Source organism: Ambystoma mexicanum, chromosome 13 (assembly GCF_040938575.1).
Source record: "Ambystoma mexicanum isolate Mex_15411 chromosome 13, UKY_AmexF1_1, whole genome shotgun sequence".
In the NCBI taxonomy this organism is placed as follows: domain Eukaryota; kingdom Metazoa; phylum Chordata; class Amphibia; order Caudata; family Ambystomatidae; genus Ambystoma; species Ambystoma mexicanum.
The window spans coordinates 162,384,825-162,401,736 of NC_090938.1; the positions used below are offsets into that span (position 1 = coordinate 162,384,825).

Consider the following 16,912-nt stretch of genomic DNA (forward strand, 5'->3'; position numbering starts at 1 on the left):
TATCAATATTCCATGGCAACCAAACTATTGAGCTTCCTGAGTTTTTCCAGAATCCAACAAACACAGCAGAAAGAAGTCTACATACACTGGATGTACGCAGCTGTCATGATCTACCTTCAAAAGACAGTCGATCAGGAAGACAGGTAGTTTCTTTGTATATGTAACCGCTAGAATATAAGTTGACCCTATCTCTAAGGCAGCAATTTCTAAATGTATTGTCAACTGCATCCAACTCTGTTAACGCTCTTGTCAAAAGAAGATTGGCCTTTAAGCCCAGAGCAAACTCAACTCAACTCGAGGCACTAGGGCCACTTTAGCCTTCATAGCAAACGTGCCGCTAGATGCCATTTGCAGGGCTGCCACTTGAGTTCAGTACACACTGTGAGAAACCAGAGGTGTCTTACCTGCTAGTCCCCACAGATTGCTCCCTCAGGTGGCCAGGGCACAGCCATCGCCTTTGGAGGACCACCTGGGAGAGGGGTCTTCGGGGAGTGGGAGTGACACTAAATAGCGAGATGCTGTATCCTATCTGATCCCTATAACCCCCTTTGCCCCATCCTACCCGCTAGGATATGTGGGAACCGTCCCCCCCTTTTCTCTCTCTGACACTTCCACACAGACAGCCCGCTCTGAGAGATAAGATTAACACCTGAGTAATATACCCGACATGTCCCACTACAAAGTCAGGCAATTACTGACAATCGCTCCCCCTGACTTCCATTAAACTTCCCCCACACGGATAAAAGGCGGAGCATGAGAGCACACTCTGAGTAAGACAAAGCACACAAAGGAACAGCAGTTTGGAGTTGGCAGCTGAACGAGAGGCGAAAGACGGGAAAACAAGAAGGGTTTGCAAGGTGGGAAATACCCTTGACCTTTTCATCAAGAAGCCGTTACTTTCACAAAACCTTTGAGGTAGAAAGCATAAGGCCAGGAAACCAGACTGAAGAAACCTGCGCTGTGTGTCGGAGATACCGAAGGCCCTCCCGCGTTACTGATCAAGGCTGAGAGGAGTAGCAGCAGCCGCCATGGTATCGTCCTTGGCTCCAAGAACAAATACATATCAGAGATCAACACAGCTGGTGAGTTGGGGAGACTGATGCAAGACTGATCTGTGCTGAAGTCAAGGTTGCAAGCAGCAACATTGTAGAACTAGCTCTGGAACAAGCATTGTTAAATGTGTGTGATGAAAGACGTAAGTAAAAGCTAAACTGCGATGAATGTTTGTACTTAAGAAGGCAAGATACGATGCTGTTGACAGAGTGGTCTGACACTGAATCTGCTCAATCAAAAGTCTCTGTAAGGTAACCCGCTAAGAGAAACTAAATTAGAAGATTGTTAGGTTACCCTCTTATTTTCTGTCCAGGTACCTGCTCACCCTGACACACACCCTCACTGCCTCCTGGTAACCCTTGCACTTGGGGCTGTATCTGTGACCCTACAGTCCCCCCACCCCAACCCTTAACCCTCTTTTCCACACTTATCAGACACCCACTGTGCCTTAAACCTAGCACTTGCCACATGCTGGTTGCACTTCCACTGTTGCTTTTGTATTCCTTTGCTCAGCACTTTCCATGTCATACCCTCCTCCCTGCACTTTCCCCCTTCCGTCTCCCCTGCACTTGCGCGTTCTCAATGTCACTGGGCCCAGTAAGATCGTTGTTTTTGTTCTACCTTGTTCCCCTTCCTTGCCTCGTCGCTCTCTGAAAAACTAGTGTATGAGCGCAATACAAATAAAATATCAATATGAATATTGTGTGAAGTGAATCGAAGTGGTCCTGCAACGGTTTAAGCAAAACCCATTGCACATTGAAAAGTCTTCAATTTTGATGCTAAAAGGGATATGAGACCGAATTGGGGACATCCATATCAAGAGGATCGGAGCCCAAATGAGGAAGATCCATGGTCTGTACCCGAAGCAGGGAGACCCTGATGAACATTAGAAGCGAGAACGTGTGCGCGTGTGCGCGTGTGCGCGTGTGCGCGTGTGCGCGTGTGCGCGTGTGCGCGTGTGCGCGTGTGCGCGTGTGCGCGTGTGCGCGTGTGTGTGTGTGTGTGTGTGTGTCTCCATCCTAAAAGGAATGGAATTTTGAGACTTTGTTTGTTAAAACAGATCCTCTGCTGTAAGAGACTGTTATTGGAAAAGATGCTTTGGCAGAAGGCCCGTATGTCTGTGCTTTGAACTGTATCCTTGTGGCCGAGAAGCCAGGGTGTGCTCGAAGCTCATCTGTGCTGCCTTGTCCCGTGCTGAAAACGTGGGGAAGAGGAGCCAACTTCTCAACTATCCTGACCTATCGTTTCTTGAACACATCATTTGCCTACATTGTTATCCCACCCAATTTTGTATTTAGAAGTAAGGATTGGCAATAGGTTTATTAATATAGGCCTGTTTATTTTGAGAGACCCCACTAGGACTGTTATTTTCATTTGTTGGTCGTATCTTGCGCCCATCTTTAGGTTTAGATAGGCATTCAACCGACCCATATGAAGTTCAATAAACAGCCTTGAGCTGTCTGTCTTCACTGTCAATACCATGCCTTCCTTACGACACATTCACCAAACATTACTGTCTGGACGCACATTCTAGGGGTGATACACGGGTGGGACAAGTGGTGCTGAAACATCTCTTTGCAGCGCTACCTTCTAATAACCCACTTCCTTCCACTAGTACTGCTTGCTCTATGCAGAGCATGTGATTCTAAGCAGATCCACAAGCCTCAGCAGGGATGCATTGCTCAACGTAATGGTATTTCTGATTCTTGTATCTGCTTAGACTCGCATGCAACCGCCGTTCCTCTCCTCTTGGAGTAGAAGGTGACTAGGAACGAAGCATTGATCTTTCACACCTCATGGTTTCTACCTACAATTCACGCTTAGAATTTACACTCCATCTTGTCCGAAACAAATAATCTGAGATGCGTGAGGGTTCATGGGTACAGGTTGTACCACACTAGGGATAGTATTACAATCCAGCCGTGTCGACATCCCTTTTTGAATTTCAAAAACTTCATGTGCATTACTCTGCAGCTTCCACTAGATGTCAGTTTATGCAGAACATGTGAATCTAAGCAGAGAGAAGCATCAGAAATACGATTACGCGGAGTATTGTATTCCAACCTTCAGCCACGTCTTGTTCTTCACCTCTGAGCTTCCCATGTATGCCATTATGGAGAATGAGTTTGGGAGTTCCTCACAAGAACGGGAGTCATTGTCCCCTAACGTGTGGGGGGTCTCTCCCAGTAAGGTCCCACTTGCCTCACCACTACGAAGGGTGTTGCGTATGGGGCAGGCTCCCCCTGGGGGATGATTTGCCATACTACCCATGTGTTTCATTCTCCAGGTGTATTGCGTCTATTTGGCCCTAAGGGAAGATTACTGTGGTCAACGGGGTTTAAAGCAGAGCGTCCTCCCTTTCAGCGAGACTGCAACACCCGAGGTTCAACATCCAATAATCACCTTTCTGTGATACCATCTCCTTTATTGGGCATCCCCCCTGACCCACTTCTAATTGCGTTCTGCCCTCGGCCGAAAGGCAGATCACAACTCGAAGAGACAGAGGGTGGAAAAATCCAGTTGGAAGGGGAAAAACCCAGCGCTCCTCTACTTGCATGCATTCCCAGACCCCTTATTGTGCAGCTGCAGCGCACTCCATCTCCCCTTCTGTATTTGTCCTTCACTGGACAATACAATAACTATTCTCTGTAGAGTCCGCTTGCAAAATATCTGTGACCTTGCTTTGTTACTTGTTCATTCTGTGAGGCCTGCGGAAACGCAGACTTTATTATTGTTCAAAATGGCTGCGCATCGGCACCATTTTATTCTGGCTCACATTGTACACCCTAGCATTATACCAGTTTCGAAATTGCTTGGTTATAGGCCAGGCGAGCCTGGTTGGCTTGACACCCAACAGCTAACAGGAGCTACATTTGGCTTCACAGACCAACTGGTGCCATACAAATGTATCCATATTACATTAACGCTGCGCATTAAAGAATGTATATAAATGACAATCGGGACATATCCAGAAGACCTTTAAAACCTATGCAGGGTACAAAATTTGATCTCGACATTTGCAAGTGATGTTTGACTCTTGGCGAGTAAGAAATGTATGTATGTGTTTATAGGATGGAGGTGGTGATTGACATTTTTTATGGCTGCTTAGTAGCTTGCAACTTAAATTTTTGACGGGCGAGGGTCCTATGTAAGTGCAAAACCTTAGTTTGCATCGCATGTGGGAATTATGTTTGCGACATTCTAGCTGCTGGTTCACTGAGACAGCTCTTGATTACTAGGGGATGCCTGATGCCCTGGAGCAGCTTTTAGCTCCTGCTAATCAAATCCTTATTTTGATCCCTGCATTCCCAGATTTATGTACACCTTTTACTAGCAACAGTTTTCCAGATGGTTGCTAGGAAATTACCAGACCAGAATGAATACACTACAACCACGTATCCTACCGATTACCTAGGTTACAACAATTACCAGATGTGATGTGTCATGGGATTCAGTCACTTCTCCCCAGAAGGGAGCCCTTCCTTGCTAGGCTAAGGAAGTGAGCCCGCTATGCACTATTGCCTCTAGGGGTGGTGGTAAGCGGGACCTAATGGAGCGACTCGTATCTTGGGGACAAGGACTCCTGTTCTGCAGAGGAAGGCCCTTTCTCTTGTACCAGCAGTAACATTAAGGCGTAAGAAAGATTCAGTAGTTCAGCTACTGTTTTCTACTGTAACACACATTCTAAGATTCAATCTGAAGAAATGTCTAGTGAGACCAGTTTGAAGAAGAATGAGCAAGTAATAATGATTGCTCAGTGGTTGGAAACCAACAATAGTGTAGTAGGAGGAAGGAGTGAGGAATGAAGAGGGCTCAACTAGAAACAAAAGAGGGCTATAGTTTGCTGGGGAGGACCCAGCAATGTAACCTAAAAAGGAAAGGACTACTGTCAGAGATGTGAAACTTGGGGGTTTTCAATTGACAGCATAGTGAAAGCTGGAAGACCAGGAGATCCTCCACGAGGAGAACGCAAGAAGGTGGCATGTGCAAGAGGCACCAAAGGAGCTGAAGGAAGAAGAGAACCACTAGAGGGAGAACGCCAGCTGTGAGTGGTGGCGTGACCCAGAAGAGGTGGACTGTCCAGTCCAGCAACGACGTCCAGACTGCTGTAACGCTGGCCCCGTGGAGCTGCAGAGAAGAAGCAGGGAGACGGGCAGGGCAGGCGGAAGCCATCCTGAACAACCAAAGTGAGATCCCTGTCCTGAAGGCAGTCCCAGTCATGCAGATCCGTGAGAAGCACAGTAACTGGAGAGGCTGACGACCCAGGAGGGAACAGAGGAATAAATAGTACCAACATCAAACTCTTCCTAGTAAAGAGAGAAACCTATATCACAAGACTTATACCCGTCCCATTGACACGAGAAAGAACCCTAAAGGTGTAATGCATCACAGGACTTCTCCAAGTGGTATGAGCCAGGACCGAAAGAATTAAGTGCATCGTTGGGCACAGCCTACTTGTCCTAGTGATATGAGAAGGAGGAAAGAGGGTGAAATATTTTGAGGGACTAATCCTGCTTGTCCCAGTGATGCAGGAGACTGAAACTCATCTAGGGGCGCATCCTATTAGTCTCAGTAGTATAAGAAAAGGCGTAGAGAGTGAATACTAGAGAGAAACAGTACAGTAAGGAGATGACGAATCCTAGGATTACAGAGAACAGGAATCCCATAAAGAGGAACTCTTGCCCCAGAGATATCGGGAACAGGGAGACTTTCAGAGAAACTTCAGAAAAACAAAGAGAAAATCTAATGCCAAGAACGCCAAGGAGGAGAAGACTACAAAGCTCAGAAAGAGGGGAACGAAATACGTGGGTAAATCCCCTACAATAACTGACTAAGCTAATGCAAAAGATGGCCAAGAACTATCTAAGAATCTTGCATTGAGGCTGGGGATGCCTAGCCAGGAGAAGGGAGTCATTCTCTTGCCGTTTTTGTTACTTTGGGCCTCATTACGAGTCCGGCGGTAATATCATTCCACCATCCGTGATTGCCGGAATCACCGGAGCATTACAACCCCAGTGACCCGGTAATTCTGGAGGTGGAATTCTGTAAATCCATGGAAACACTGGTTCTGTCTATGACAGAGCCAGTGTTTACATGTTTGCCTGCAGGTGGGTGCTGTTACTCCTGCCAGGTCAGACCTGCAGGACTCTGTATCAGTTGGTCCGGAAACAACGGTGGCAGCGGATTTACTGCCACCGTTGTTTCCGTACCAGCTGATTTGTATTGTAATGAGGCCCTTTATCTTCGTGATGGGGTCAGCGTAGCTAGCTTGTGTTTAGACGAAGGACAGACATTTTTGGACTTCACGGCAGACGAGCACCCTAGTTAGTTGCGCTGGGTAGGGAAATCCATAGAATAGGGCTGGTGAGGCCTTTTCACATATTATTTAAATAAAATACCTATATGAATGCCACCATTTGGTCTTTCTACTTCTTCTGACCTGCCACAAGGAACAAAATAACCAAACCAGAATTTTAAATTAATAGTCGCATAAAACTGAAATAAATCTGCGCTTTGTCATCGTGAAACTCAGCTCCTCTGAGTAGCTAAGCAAGAGCACCACTGGCAGCCGCTTCTTGACTACCCTGGAGTTTTGAAGTCCGAGTCTTTACAACTGTTTTTGTGTTCGGGAGGCAGCAGTTCACAAGTTACTGATGAAAGACACTTCAGAGCAGTGGCGCCAGAATGGTCTCAGAAACCTGTCTCGCACATTGATTTAAGGCGATGACAGACCGAGACAACATTGTCTTGCAAGACAAAGAGCAGAACCTTCTATGTCGATCGGAACTGACCCTACGAGCCTAATTCTGCCTCCAGACGCCACTTTTTTTTTCTTTTTCTTTTTAAAGCTCACTAGTCACCTGGCAGATTTGAAACCACCCAAGTGCATTCTGGAAACAATCACTAGGACTTGGTGCAGAAATATCCTGCCTCCCACAAGTAAAATGCATCCTTTCGTTCATGCCTAGTGCTTCTTGGATGGTCACTTAGGGTTTCCATATCGCATGTCCTCCTTACATGATTCACCCCAAGGAGCATAGGCGCCCCCTTGCCCCCCCCTCCCATTGTGTCATCCTTCATGCTGTCCGAGTGGTCCTGTGCATTCCGGCCATTACCAGTTTATGCAGTCACCTGGGTCTAAAAGAACTTGGCCCTCATTACGATTTTGCTGGTCCGAAAAAATAAAATGCTTGTCATTCCGGCACCAGCATTTTTTTTGCGGACCGGCAAAACACAAGTATGCCGGTGGGGACTGCGGATCTCACGGCAGCCCTGACCTGCCTGTAGATCAGGCCCCTATCGGCAAAGAAATGCCTGAATCACTGGCAGCAGTACTGGTACTGGTGATTTCAGGCAATCCCATGGAGTCCTATGGGACTCCAAGGAATGGGAACTTACTGTTGTCTCTGCTGCCTGTAATACCGGGATATCTGGCGGCAGAGACGGTAAAGCAGCTTTGCCGGTATCCCACCCATAATACCAGCAAAACTGTACTGACGGCCCTTGACCTTAGATTCTGCAAGACAGCAGTTTTACTTTGTGCATATGCTCGGAAGTCCAAAGAGCGACCACCGTTTCCAAAGATTACCTTAAAATGTGATGAACTCTACTTGAAAGGAGAAATCCAATGCTGTACAAAGGACATTTTACAATTCACTTTATGAAGGGGATTGTTATTATAATTTAGAGCTATGCCTCAAATTACTCTGGCTGGCCCTTCTCATCTAAGTAAGTCTATTGTTTATTGGAGGCAGAAGTAATGTCCATCAGGTAAGGGTATCCAAGAGGGAGACTGGGTGTATTTGGTATCTTATCCTTGGTAAATGTGTCGTCGGAAAGAATTTAGGATGAAGTAGAATACATATTGTGTTGGTTGGTTTTTTATGACTCCAAGGATTTTAGCTAGGTTAATAAGGTTTATAATATGTTAGAAATAACAAAGCATGAATGGTTCATTATTTAGTTTTCTTTTTATAAATAGCAGGGGGATTACAACTGCTCCTCTAAAACTGCCTTGCCAAATTAGTGGTCAAGTACAGGACCATATAACGTTATGGGCAATGTTTTCCTGTTTTAGTACCATTTAGGCTTGTTTCTTGCTAATAATTGGACACATTTTTACCTTTTTATTTTATATTGTACTTCATGCCAGAGACCAGTCTCTAAGTGCGAGACCGGGTTTCAAACCCTGTGACGCTCAGCGTTGTCTTGCTTCTAAGAGCAATGCGTAATCCATGAGTATCTCCTTCGCCCTTTTTTTCTGAGCTCTTTGGATGAATATTGCGCTATTGTCACAAAGCTTTTGAATCAAAATAAATGTGATAAAAGCCAGAAGGTTTTGAGTCTCAGCTACTAGCATTTGCAATATCTTTTGTGGGAGGAGCAGATTAGCTTTTAAACATCTGTGTAGTCGTTTTTTGAGCTTCTAATCTAATTTGGCCGCCACGGAGGGTCTTGGGAGATGTTTTATCTAAAGAAACTAACGATTCATAGTCCCTTTTCAAGTGCTCTTCCTTTATTTTTCTTCTTGGATGAGACAGAGCTGCGCTATTCGTAGAGTGATTTCAGTAAAAGTGTGTTGCAGGCATTACAAGAGAGCAGTGGGATTGTTCATGAGTTTAGTTTTTATGTTGTCCTTGCTTTACATTTTAGCATCATGGGGCCACTGTTGTAGTCACTGTTGTAGTAGGATATTTGCTTGTGCCTGTGGAGGAATGTGGTGCATTCCCCTGCCTTTAGTCCTTGGCAGTACGTGGTAGCAGCTGAGGAGATGCACTTATGAGTTGGCGCAGTGAATTATTTAGATTCTCCTTGCTGTTTGTAATTTCATTACTCCACATTGATTCACCAATTCAGATTTGCGGTTATTGTGTGATTACTCGATCATGACAGGCTTTGATGCTGTTTTTTTTCTTGCAGTATACTCCTTGGATGGGATACTGGTTTTCGGCCTGCTCTTTGTGTGCACCTGCGCCTACTTCAAGAAAGTTCCACGGCTAAAAGGTTGGCTACTGTCTGAGAAGAAGGGTGTGTGGGGTGTGTTTTACAAAGGTAAGATGTACAATACAATTATCCATATTTTCTAATCCAAAAATCAGCTAATGTATTTTAAAATATGTTCTATTACAATGGGCATTCAACACAAAGTAACACTAAGCAATATGCCTAAAAACAACATGACAACTAGGTGAGTTAAACTCCACAAAGACCCCATAAATGCGCTGATGCAGAGCATGAGAAGAAGGTACACCAGAGAGTAGATGCTAATTGAAATTACATTTCTTTAGTTGAGCACTGGTCTTTGGGGCAATTGTGTGCCTTCAAGCATTTTGTTTTAGTTTTTTTTTGCTAAGAAAGGTTCTGTTACTTCAGGAAGGTTTAATGGAAAATTTGAAATAGGATTTTGAGTGGAAACTAAAAGCAGCTCCTGGGTATCCGACATCACCACGTAAGTAGGAGGTACCACTCAGGAAGAAGGATCGAGTACCTAGCAAGTTGGAAATCTAACATCCACATGAGAAGAAAACTATAACCTTTGTCCATATTTTTGGGTATGGCAGTAATTGGCCTGGGGTATCGGAAGTAGCTACTAGTAGCCATTGGTGTCAACCTAACCAGCCTCTACTTGGCTACAAGTAGTGTGACCAATTGAGGGAATTAATTCCTTCTCTCCAAGGGTGAGCCCTACCCCCTGTGAGGATAGGGAGGTGAGCCCACTCCGCAACATCCTCTCTAGGGGCAGAAGCAAGTGGGACCTCACCGGAAGAGACTCCTCCTTAGTTCATGTGAGGAACTCCCTAAACCTGTATAAACTGTGGCCTACATGGGATGCTCTAAAATACCAGGAACCTCTAAAAACCATGACTATGGCGAAGAAACCCCTAATGGATGCCATTACCTTACAGAAAAAGAACATATCCCTTTAAAATCCAAATATCCAATCCACTGGGGCGAGTAGGTTGAATAACGTCCACTCTGCAAACCACAGTGAAAGAGAAGACAGAGGAACGCATATGGAGGCAAGGGAAGGCCCTGTGCTGCGGTACACCCTGTAGGTTGGTAGAGTAAGCCCAAATGAGGAAGCCTGCAATTCTGGAACCCAACCGATACTGCAGACTGGGACGCCAAAGCCACGCTGAAACCATAGCACCAGAAACCAGCAGGGCTGGAGCCCGGAGGTGCATCAGAGACAGGTTTACCAGAGCCACGCACAGTGTAACTCCAGAACGAGAAATCGGCAGGGAGGAGCCCGGAGGAAGGTAGTGGCGAGTCCACGAAGGGCCAGTGGTGGACAGTCGGGTATTAGAAACATCTCTGATAACACCGTGCATAGGGAGGCGCAGTGTGTTGGCCCCTCGTAGAAAGACCGGGACACTGTAGTGAGAAGAGAGGCTGCAAAAAGGAATGTGCCGAAGAAGGCAAGGCAACAACGGTTCAACACCTGAGAAGGGTCCCAAGAAACGGGGCTCCCGAAGATGTTCTCCTTCACAATAGAAGGCAACAGGAAGAACTGCTTAATGGGAGGCCAGGAAGGGATCATTGTATCATGCAGACACAGGGATTGTTATTGGGATTTGTTGGCCAGGAGCAAAAAGCACCTCCTGGGTATACAGCATAACCAGTTGTATGGCACCACTTGCCCCAGCAGTCAAAAGTTGCTGCTGGTTGCAATTGGTTTCAAACTAACCAGCCTCCCCTTGGCTACAACCAGAAGCTAAATGGCTCCCGGTTCCTGGCAATTTCGGACCCTGCAGACAACTTGTCTTAGTAGAGGTCATGAGACAAGTTACCCTTGAAGCAGATGAACGTAAACTGTTGGGATACAAGAGAGAATTGATATTGAGAGAAAAATTAGTGAATTTTGGATTATGTTATCCTGTGAAAGGGGGAAATAGGCAACACCAAACATGAAACTCATTCCATTAAAATGTTGTGATACCAGAGAAAGAAATACTGAGAATCTGAATGCCAAGAGCAAAGAACAGTGGATAACAATGCCCTGGGAAAAGGGGAAAGCCACTAGATATTTTGTACAGGAAGAACAGAATATCAGAAGGGGAGAATATTTTGAGCCAGAGTTCAGAAAAACTAGACGATTGAACGAAGTACAAAGTCAAGTAGACCATACTAAGCTGTTTTATAATTGGCCAGGAGAGAAAGACTTTCCAAATAAGTGTCTTCACGTGATATGCTGGAAAACGCAACCAGGAATCTATAGCTTGTAAAAGATCCCCAAAAGAGACTGCCAATGAGAAGGGGAAAACTGAAGAGCGCATCTGAAGAGTTACAGTGACTGATACATATTGATAAAGAATCCTATTGATAAATAATCCTACAGACTGATACTAGAAGTACCCTCAGGAGAAGGGAGTCAATCTCCAGATATGTTAGTTTTCATAGAGGTGGGGTCAGTTAGGTTAGTGTTGGACAGCAGACCTATTCCTTTGGACATTCACGATTGACTGACAAGCACCTTAGTTGGAAACCTAGACCAGGTCCACCCAAAGAGATAGGAAAAGTTGGGTTTTATACTTTTCTTTTTTGTTAACCATGTCCTCAAAAGTGTCTGCGTTCTTCTTCTGACTCGCCACAGAAGGCACTAAATAGCGCCCAGCTCTTCGCCATTTCGACCCCAGTTTGTTTTCCCTCTAGGATCTCCAGTGCAACCACATTCCTGTGTTAACTTTCAGCAAGAATTAAACTCTCAATCCTCCTATAGAATATTTGCTTCAGCATCTTTGCCAGACCTCCTATACTTCCTATTGCTGTATCTCATCAGTGGGTGGCTCCTACATTTCATGCTCCTTTTCGTCTTTTGTCAACTGAACACATTGTTTAGTATTAAATCATAATGGAACCTTTTATTATTCAATGATTTATTTGACTGGGCAAATAACCAGCCGCCACTGAAAATTAAACGTCCCTTTACAAAGCGCAATCACTTATAGCATGCACAAAGGCAATAGTATCACTTTTTTTTTTACCCCATTCATTGTATCATAATAAAAATATCCTCTACAAAAATGACAAGGCATGAATTTATATTAATACAAGTTTACAAATATATGAATATACTACATCCATACTATTCTCGATCCACCAATACTTTTTCAACAAACAGTCCTTTTTTTGTGTTTGTTTTTTCATTGGTCATAACACAGAACTAAACCATGCCCAACAATAAATTCTAGCGCCTTGGCCAGTTGCTGTTAAAAAAACATTCCATAGACTCTCTCACCAAAGATGGTTAATCACATTTAGTCACATTTTTTTACCATCTCTAATTTTTAAAAAAATCCACATTTGTCTTGAGACTCAGTTGAACCTAGTCGTTTTCTGAGTGCAGGAAAGGAGGCGGCTGCGTTCTGCCTGTTTGGATTTAGCACCTAGCCGTCTGTATGTATTTTTCTGTACCTTCTTAATGGCCTACCATCGAAGATCATCAGGGATATGCCCATGTTCTAAAAAGTGTTGAACAATTGAGCCAGTGGTCGATTCGTTCTGATCCTCTCTGTTCAATAATTGTATTGTTAACAGGGCTCTGTTTTTCATACATCCATTTTTTTAACCTGGACATTGTGCTACATAAATTATATTTTTACTTTCAGAACACGGGCATGGCCTTGATGAGCTTGGATGTTGTGGAAGCTGAAATGTATTTATAACTAATCAAAATATAGTGAATGAAATAATACTGAAAACTATTGTTTTTTGTTTTAAATATTATTTTTATTGGGTGGGGCCTGGCCCTCCATACCGCCCGATTACTCATGCTTTTAACCTCACGCCCCACACTTTATAATCCCTTGCCCCCCCCCCCCGATATTTATTTTTCAGTCTTTTTTGGTATTAATTCTTTTTATTGTATATGCACACCGTAGTGGAAAACCTGATGATTTTTTCCCTCCCTACTCTTGGGGGATCTTCTAGACGGGTGTCCAGGGTAAGGCCATCGCTATTAGATTCCGACCCTTGGGGTGGAAGAGCGAGCGAGGGAGGATCACCTGGGTGGAGTCGCCTTTGGGCATAAGGAGGGATTGCCCGAAGGCGACGAATGGTGCCACCACCCCAACCCTCTTTTTCCAATAACCTCCTACCCGACACTCCCTCCTATTAATTGACCGCAGACTTTTCCCTTTGACAAAACCTCCCCGCTCGGCTAAAACGCAGCATAAGCCAACGGAGGCACTTTTTCATTTCTATCAATGTCCCATTAACAAGGACAAGCAAAGTTGGGCACTGAATACAGAATGAACACAGCTGAGCACAGTTAGCACACCACAGGTGTATACAATGAGTGAGCTAGAGAAACTGAGCGAGCGAGCGAGCTGGAGCCCAGGGAGGTCCACAAGTCTAAGTACGAGAGCACATGCGAACTGGGACTCCCAGACAACCTCAGACCTGTTGGTGGAGAACGGAGGCCAGAGACGCTGAGAGCCTGTGATGTAAAAGACCTAATGAAAGCGTGGCGAGGGAGCTGTGTCTCCAAGGAGCCAGAAGGGAGTTGAGTGCAAAGCTGCTCTCCAGAGTGAAGAGTGTTCGTTATCCTGGGCCAGAGAAGCCACTGAGGAGAGTTGGAGGGGCTGGCGAGGAGCTCTTGGTCTTAGTCGATGAACAGGGACGTTAAAAGAAATCACAACCTGTGAGTTCAAAGCCAGAGGGGAACCCGATTGATTATAGCATCAAAGCGCGAAGGGCTAAAATGTTGCAAGCAGTAAGATAATTACAAGGTCACGCGTAGGATAAGAAGCACGTTGTAGAGGAAAGCTTTGATTGTCTGTTGTGAAAGTTAAAAGATGAGAGAAACAAAATAGCAAACGTTTGTGTGTACGTTAACACGTGGTGAAAGAAGCTCTAGTGAACAGAGACATTGTGTACAGGACTGAAGTTCACGGAGAGAGCGAATATAGAACTGTAGCCATGGCCCGGTTTGTTGGGCTACGTGCTGGCACTCACACAGGAACTAAATGACATGTGTGTGGCTGTGTGGCTGTGTGGCGACTGTCGGCCCACCCGTGGGCGAGACCGGACGGGCCACAGACACCTTTATGGCTCGGGTAGCTTGGCGGTGGCTGCCCGGGCTCAAGAAGAGCAACCAGGCCAGGACTGCGTGAGGGGGGGTGGCCCAACCGGGCTGCCTGCATCATGGCCAGCGAGGCATCTGGCTGTGTATGCCAGGAGCAGCCCTGGAGGGAATGCAGAGTGCGCAGCGGAAGCCCGGGTGAAGAGGTGTGGAAGCCCTGGGCCGCCTGGGTGAAGAAAACTCTGGAACGCTCAGCGGCCCCGGTGAGGGTGAGCGACCCGCCCCCTGTGTCTCCCTACGCATTGCAGAGGGGGTGGGCCTGGAGATCCAGGCTGCAGGAGTGGCGGTGAGCAAGGCGGGGGGCAAGGGGAACGCTGCCAAAAGCAAAAATGGTGTCTGGGCAGCTGCAGTGACATTGAATTGAAACGCCATGTGTATGCGGCAGTGAGTGTGGGCGGTCCCCATGCGCAGAGATCAGTTTTAAAGAACATTGTCTGCACGAGGAGCGTTTCCCTTTTGTGGTGGATTGGTCCACCCTGAAAGAAGAGAAGGGGATAGGACCCAGACATATGTGGGGCCTTGCCCAGTCTACATCCTGTCAGCAGCTTTACCCCTCGGAAGCACCCCTGCATCAACACATTCAGAGCCAGCGCCCCGGGACAGAGCTCAAGGTACTGCGTATGGGTGAATGGCTGCAGCAGTCATCTCATTGTAATGTAGTGTTTTATGTAGTATATGTGTTAGGGGTGTCACGGTATTAGTTTTATGACGGTACGATAACCTTCTTGCCAAATGACGGTATATCATGGTTATCGCGGTATAGCAGGTGGAGTTAACCAATCTTAACAAATATTTTCTAAAAGGTCATAAATTGTCAGATTTATCATCACAAACAAAACCAGGCACCCAGGGCCAGAATTGGGCTTTTCAACATACTTTCCACTGAAATGCCACCCCTTGCTTCCACCAAACACAAACACATGTGTGGAGAGGAGGAGGAGGAGGGGGGGAGAGCCCTGCTGCGACTGGCAAAGCAAACTGAATAGCTTTTCTTAAGTTGTCATTTAGGCTTTTAGCTCCCCCACTGGCTACTGGTGAAGATGAACATGTTGCCATATTTATAACCGGCATGCCACAGATCAATGGAGGCTGATGGTAGAATAAGCTTGTGCGCATACTCGCACACGCACACTCTCTTTACGTTACAGCCTTTAGTTTACTTGTGGGCCAAAAGGTGTTCAGTAATCACGGACATTACCCTTTGGTATGACAGCAGGGAATACCCACAGATATGATTGAATTTCGCAGTGTGACTTATTATATGTTAATTCAATGATAGAACCAGGGAAATCTCCCATTGTCATATGTTTAGCACACATTATACATTATAAATATATAAACCCAAAAGCCGCCAACCCAAAGTAAACCCTTTTCCTTCTTGGCACTGTATTTATTCTTCCTATTGCTAAGTTATTGATTTTGTGTCAGGGAGGTGTGGTTTATGGAATGGCATTAAAAACTGCTCCAACTGAAACTACTCGACAGATGGCACATCCAACAGTGCAAGACCAAGACTGCGCAGCACTTGCTTACTGCAGCTTTCCAAATCAGATTGAAAAGCACACTTAACGGTATAAACAGTATACCGGTATAAACAATGTGACGGTTATTATTGTTCAATTGAGTGGTTCACGGTATCTTTTTAACGGTATACCGTTATACCGTTACATCCCTAATATGTGTTGCTGTTAGGAAAGAAATGGAAATCAGGATAACTTTCCTTCCAGTTATTAACCCCTCAACCATTTGCTGTCTGACCATCCTAGCTTGACTTTTGCCAGTGGAGCCCAGCCTTTCTGCTGTACTCCGCTGGGATTTTGCTCATTTTGTTAAAGGGAAACTGACATGCCCTTCAGACTGCCAGTACTGGAGACTTTGTTTCCCCTAGTCTTTCACTTTGTTTCTAGTTCTTAGCAACCTTTTATCGGTGTACAATGTACCTTCCAGTAAAGTGGGCTGGGGTCTCTTTTATTTCATTTTTAAGGCTGTAGACAGATTTTTGGTGAATATACAAGTGATCCCAGGACAGAGCTGGTGGCAGCAGTTACTTTTAAAGCATTGTTGGCGCTTTTCTATGATCCAAACTGCATTTGGCCCAGGACAGTGGCCAGTGCCTAAAATGTGTGCATCTCTGAAAGACGCAGGAAACCCCCCCCCCCCCCCACTCTGGGCTAGGTATTAGTGTAACTAATTTTCTCAGAAAAAAGAGTCCAGAGGAGTTTGCTTGATTATCAAAGTATCAAAAGAATTTATTGTGCCTGATACAAAATTTGAATAAATGAATTAATCGTGATTAATCTGCACTTAACATATTACTTACATTGCAGGAGAGTTAAAACCATAGTAATCTATGCAATTCATTCAATTTACAATGAATCATTCACTCATTTGTCCACAGTGCCAAAAATGGCCATGCCACGAGGTCCTTTGTTCTGTCCTTGGGCCATTTTGTCCCTTTGCCTTTCTCACGGTCGAGCAGACCCGGGAAATTCCTTATTTAGTCACGCAGAACTCTGCGCAAACCGAAGCTTTTGCGGGCTTCTGCATGCCTCGTGTGTGTGTGCCCAGGATGTGGGCTGGAGCTGTCTAGTTCAAATACACATCCTGGGTGCCAGGATGTATGGTGTGCTAGGAATTACTGGGACTGCTGGGCTCCGTGATTGGTCCACTTCTGGTATGGTTGAATATGAGCAGCTCTGCTATTGGTTTCTCTTCGTTTTGGCATGAAGGTGATTCTGGATAAGACAAGACACTCTCGACCTATTTCAGGTCGAT

At 45.4% G+C, this 16,912-nt stretch overlaps 1 protein-coding gene across 1 annotated transcript in view; it reads left to right on the forward strand.

The window, feature by feature from the left end:
* The window catches only part of TMEM167B (transmembrane protein 167B), a 60,727-nt gene that overhangs the window by 26,898 nt on the left and 16,917 nt on the right, over positions 1-16,912 (forward strand). Inside the window, exon 2 of the mRNA XM_069633534.1 lies at positions 8,974-9,105. Within this exon, the coding sequence (XP_069489635.1) occupies positions 8,974-9,105 (132 nt within the window). The remainder of the gene's footprint in view (positions 1-8,973; positions 9,106-16,912) is intronic.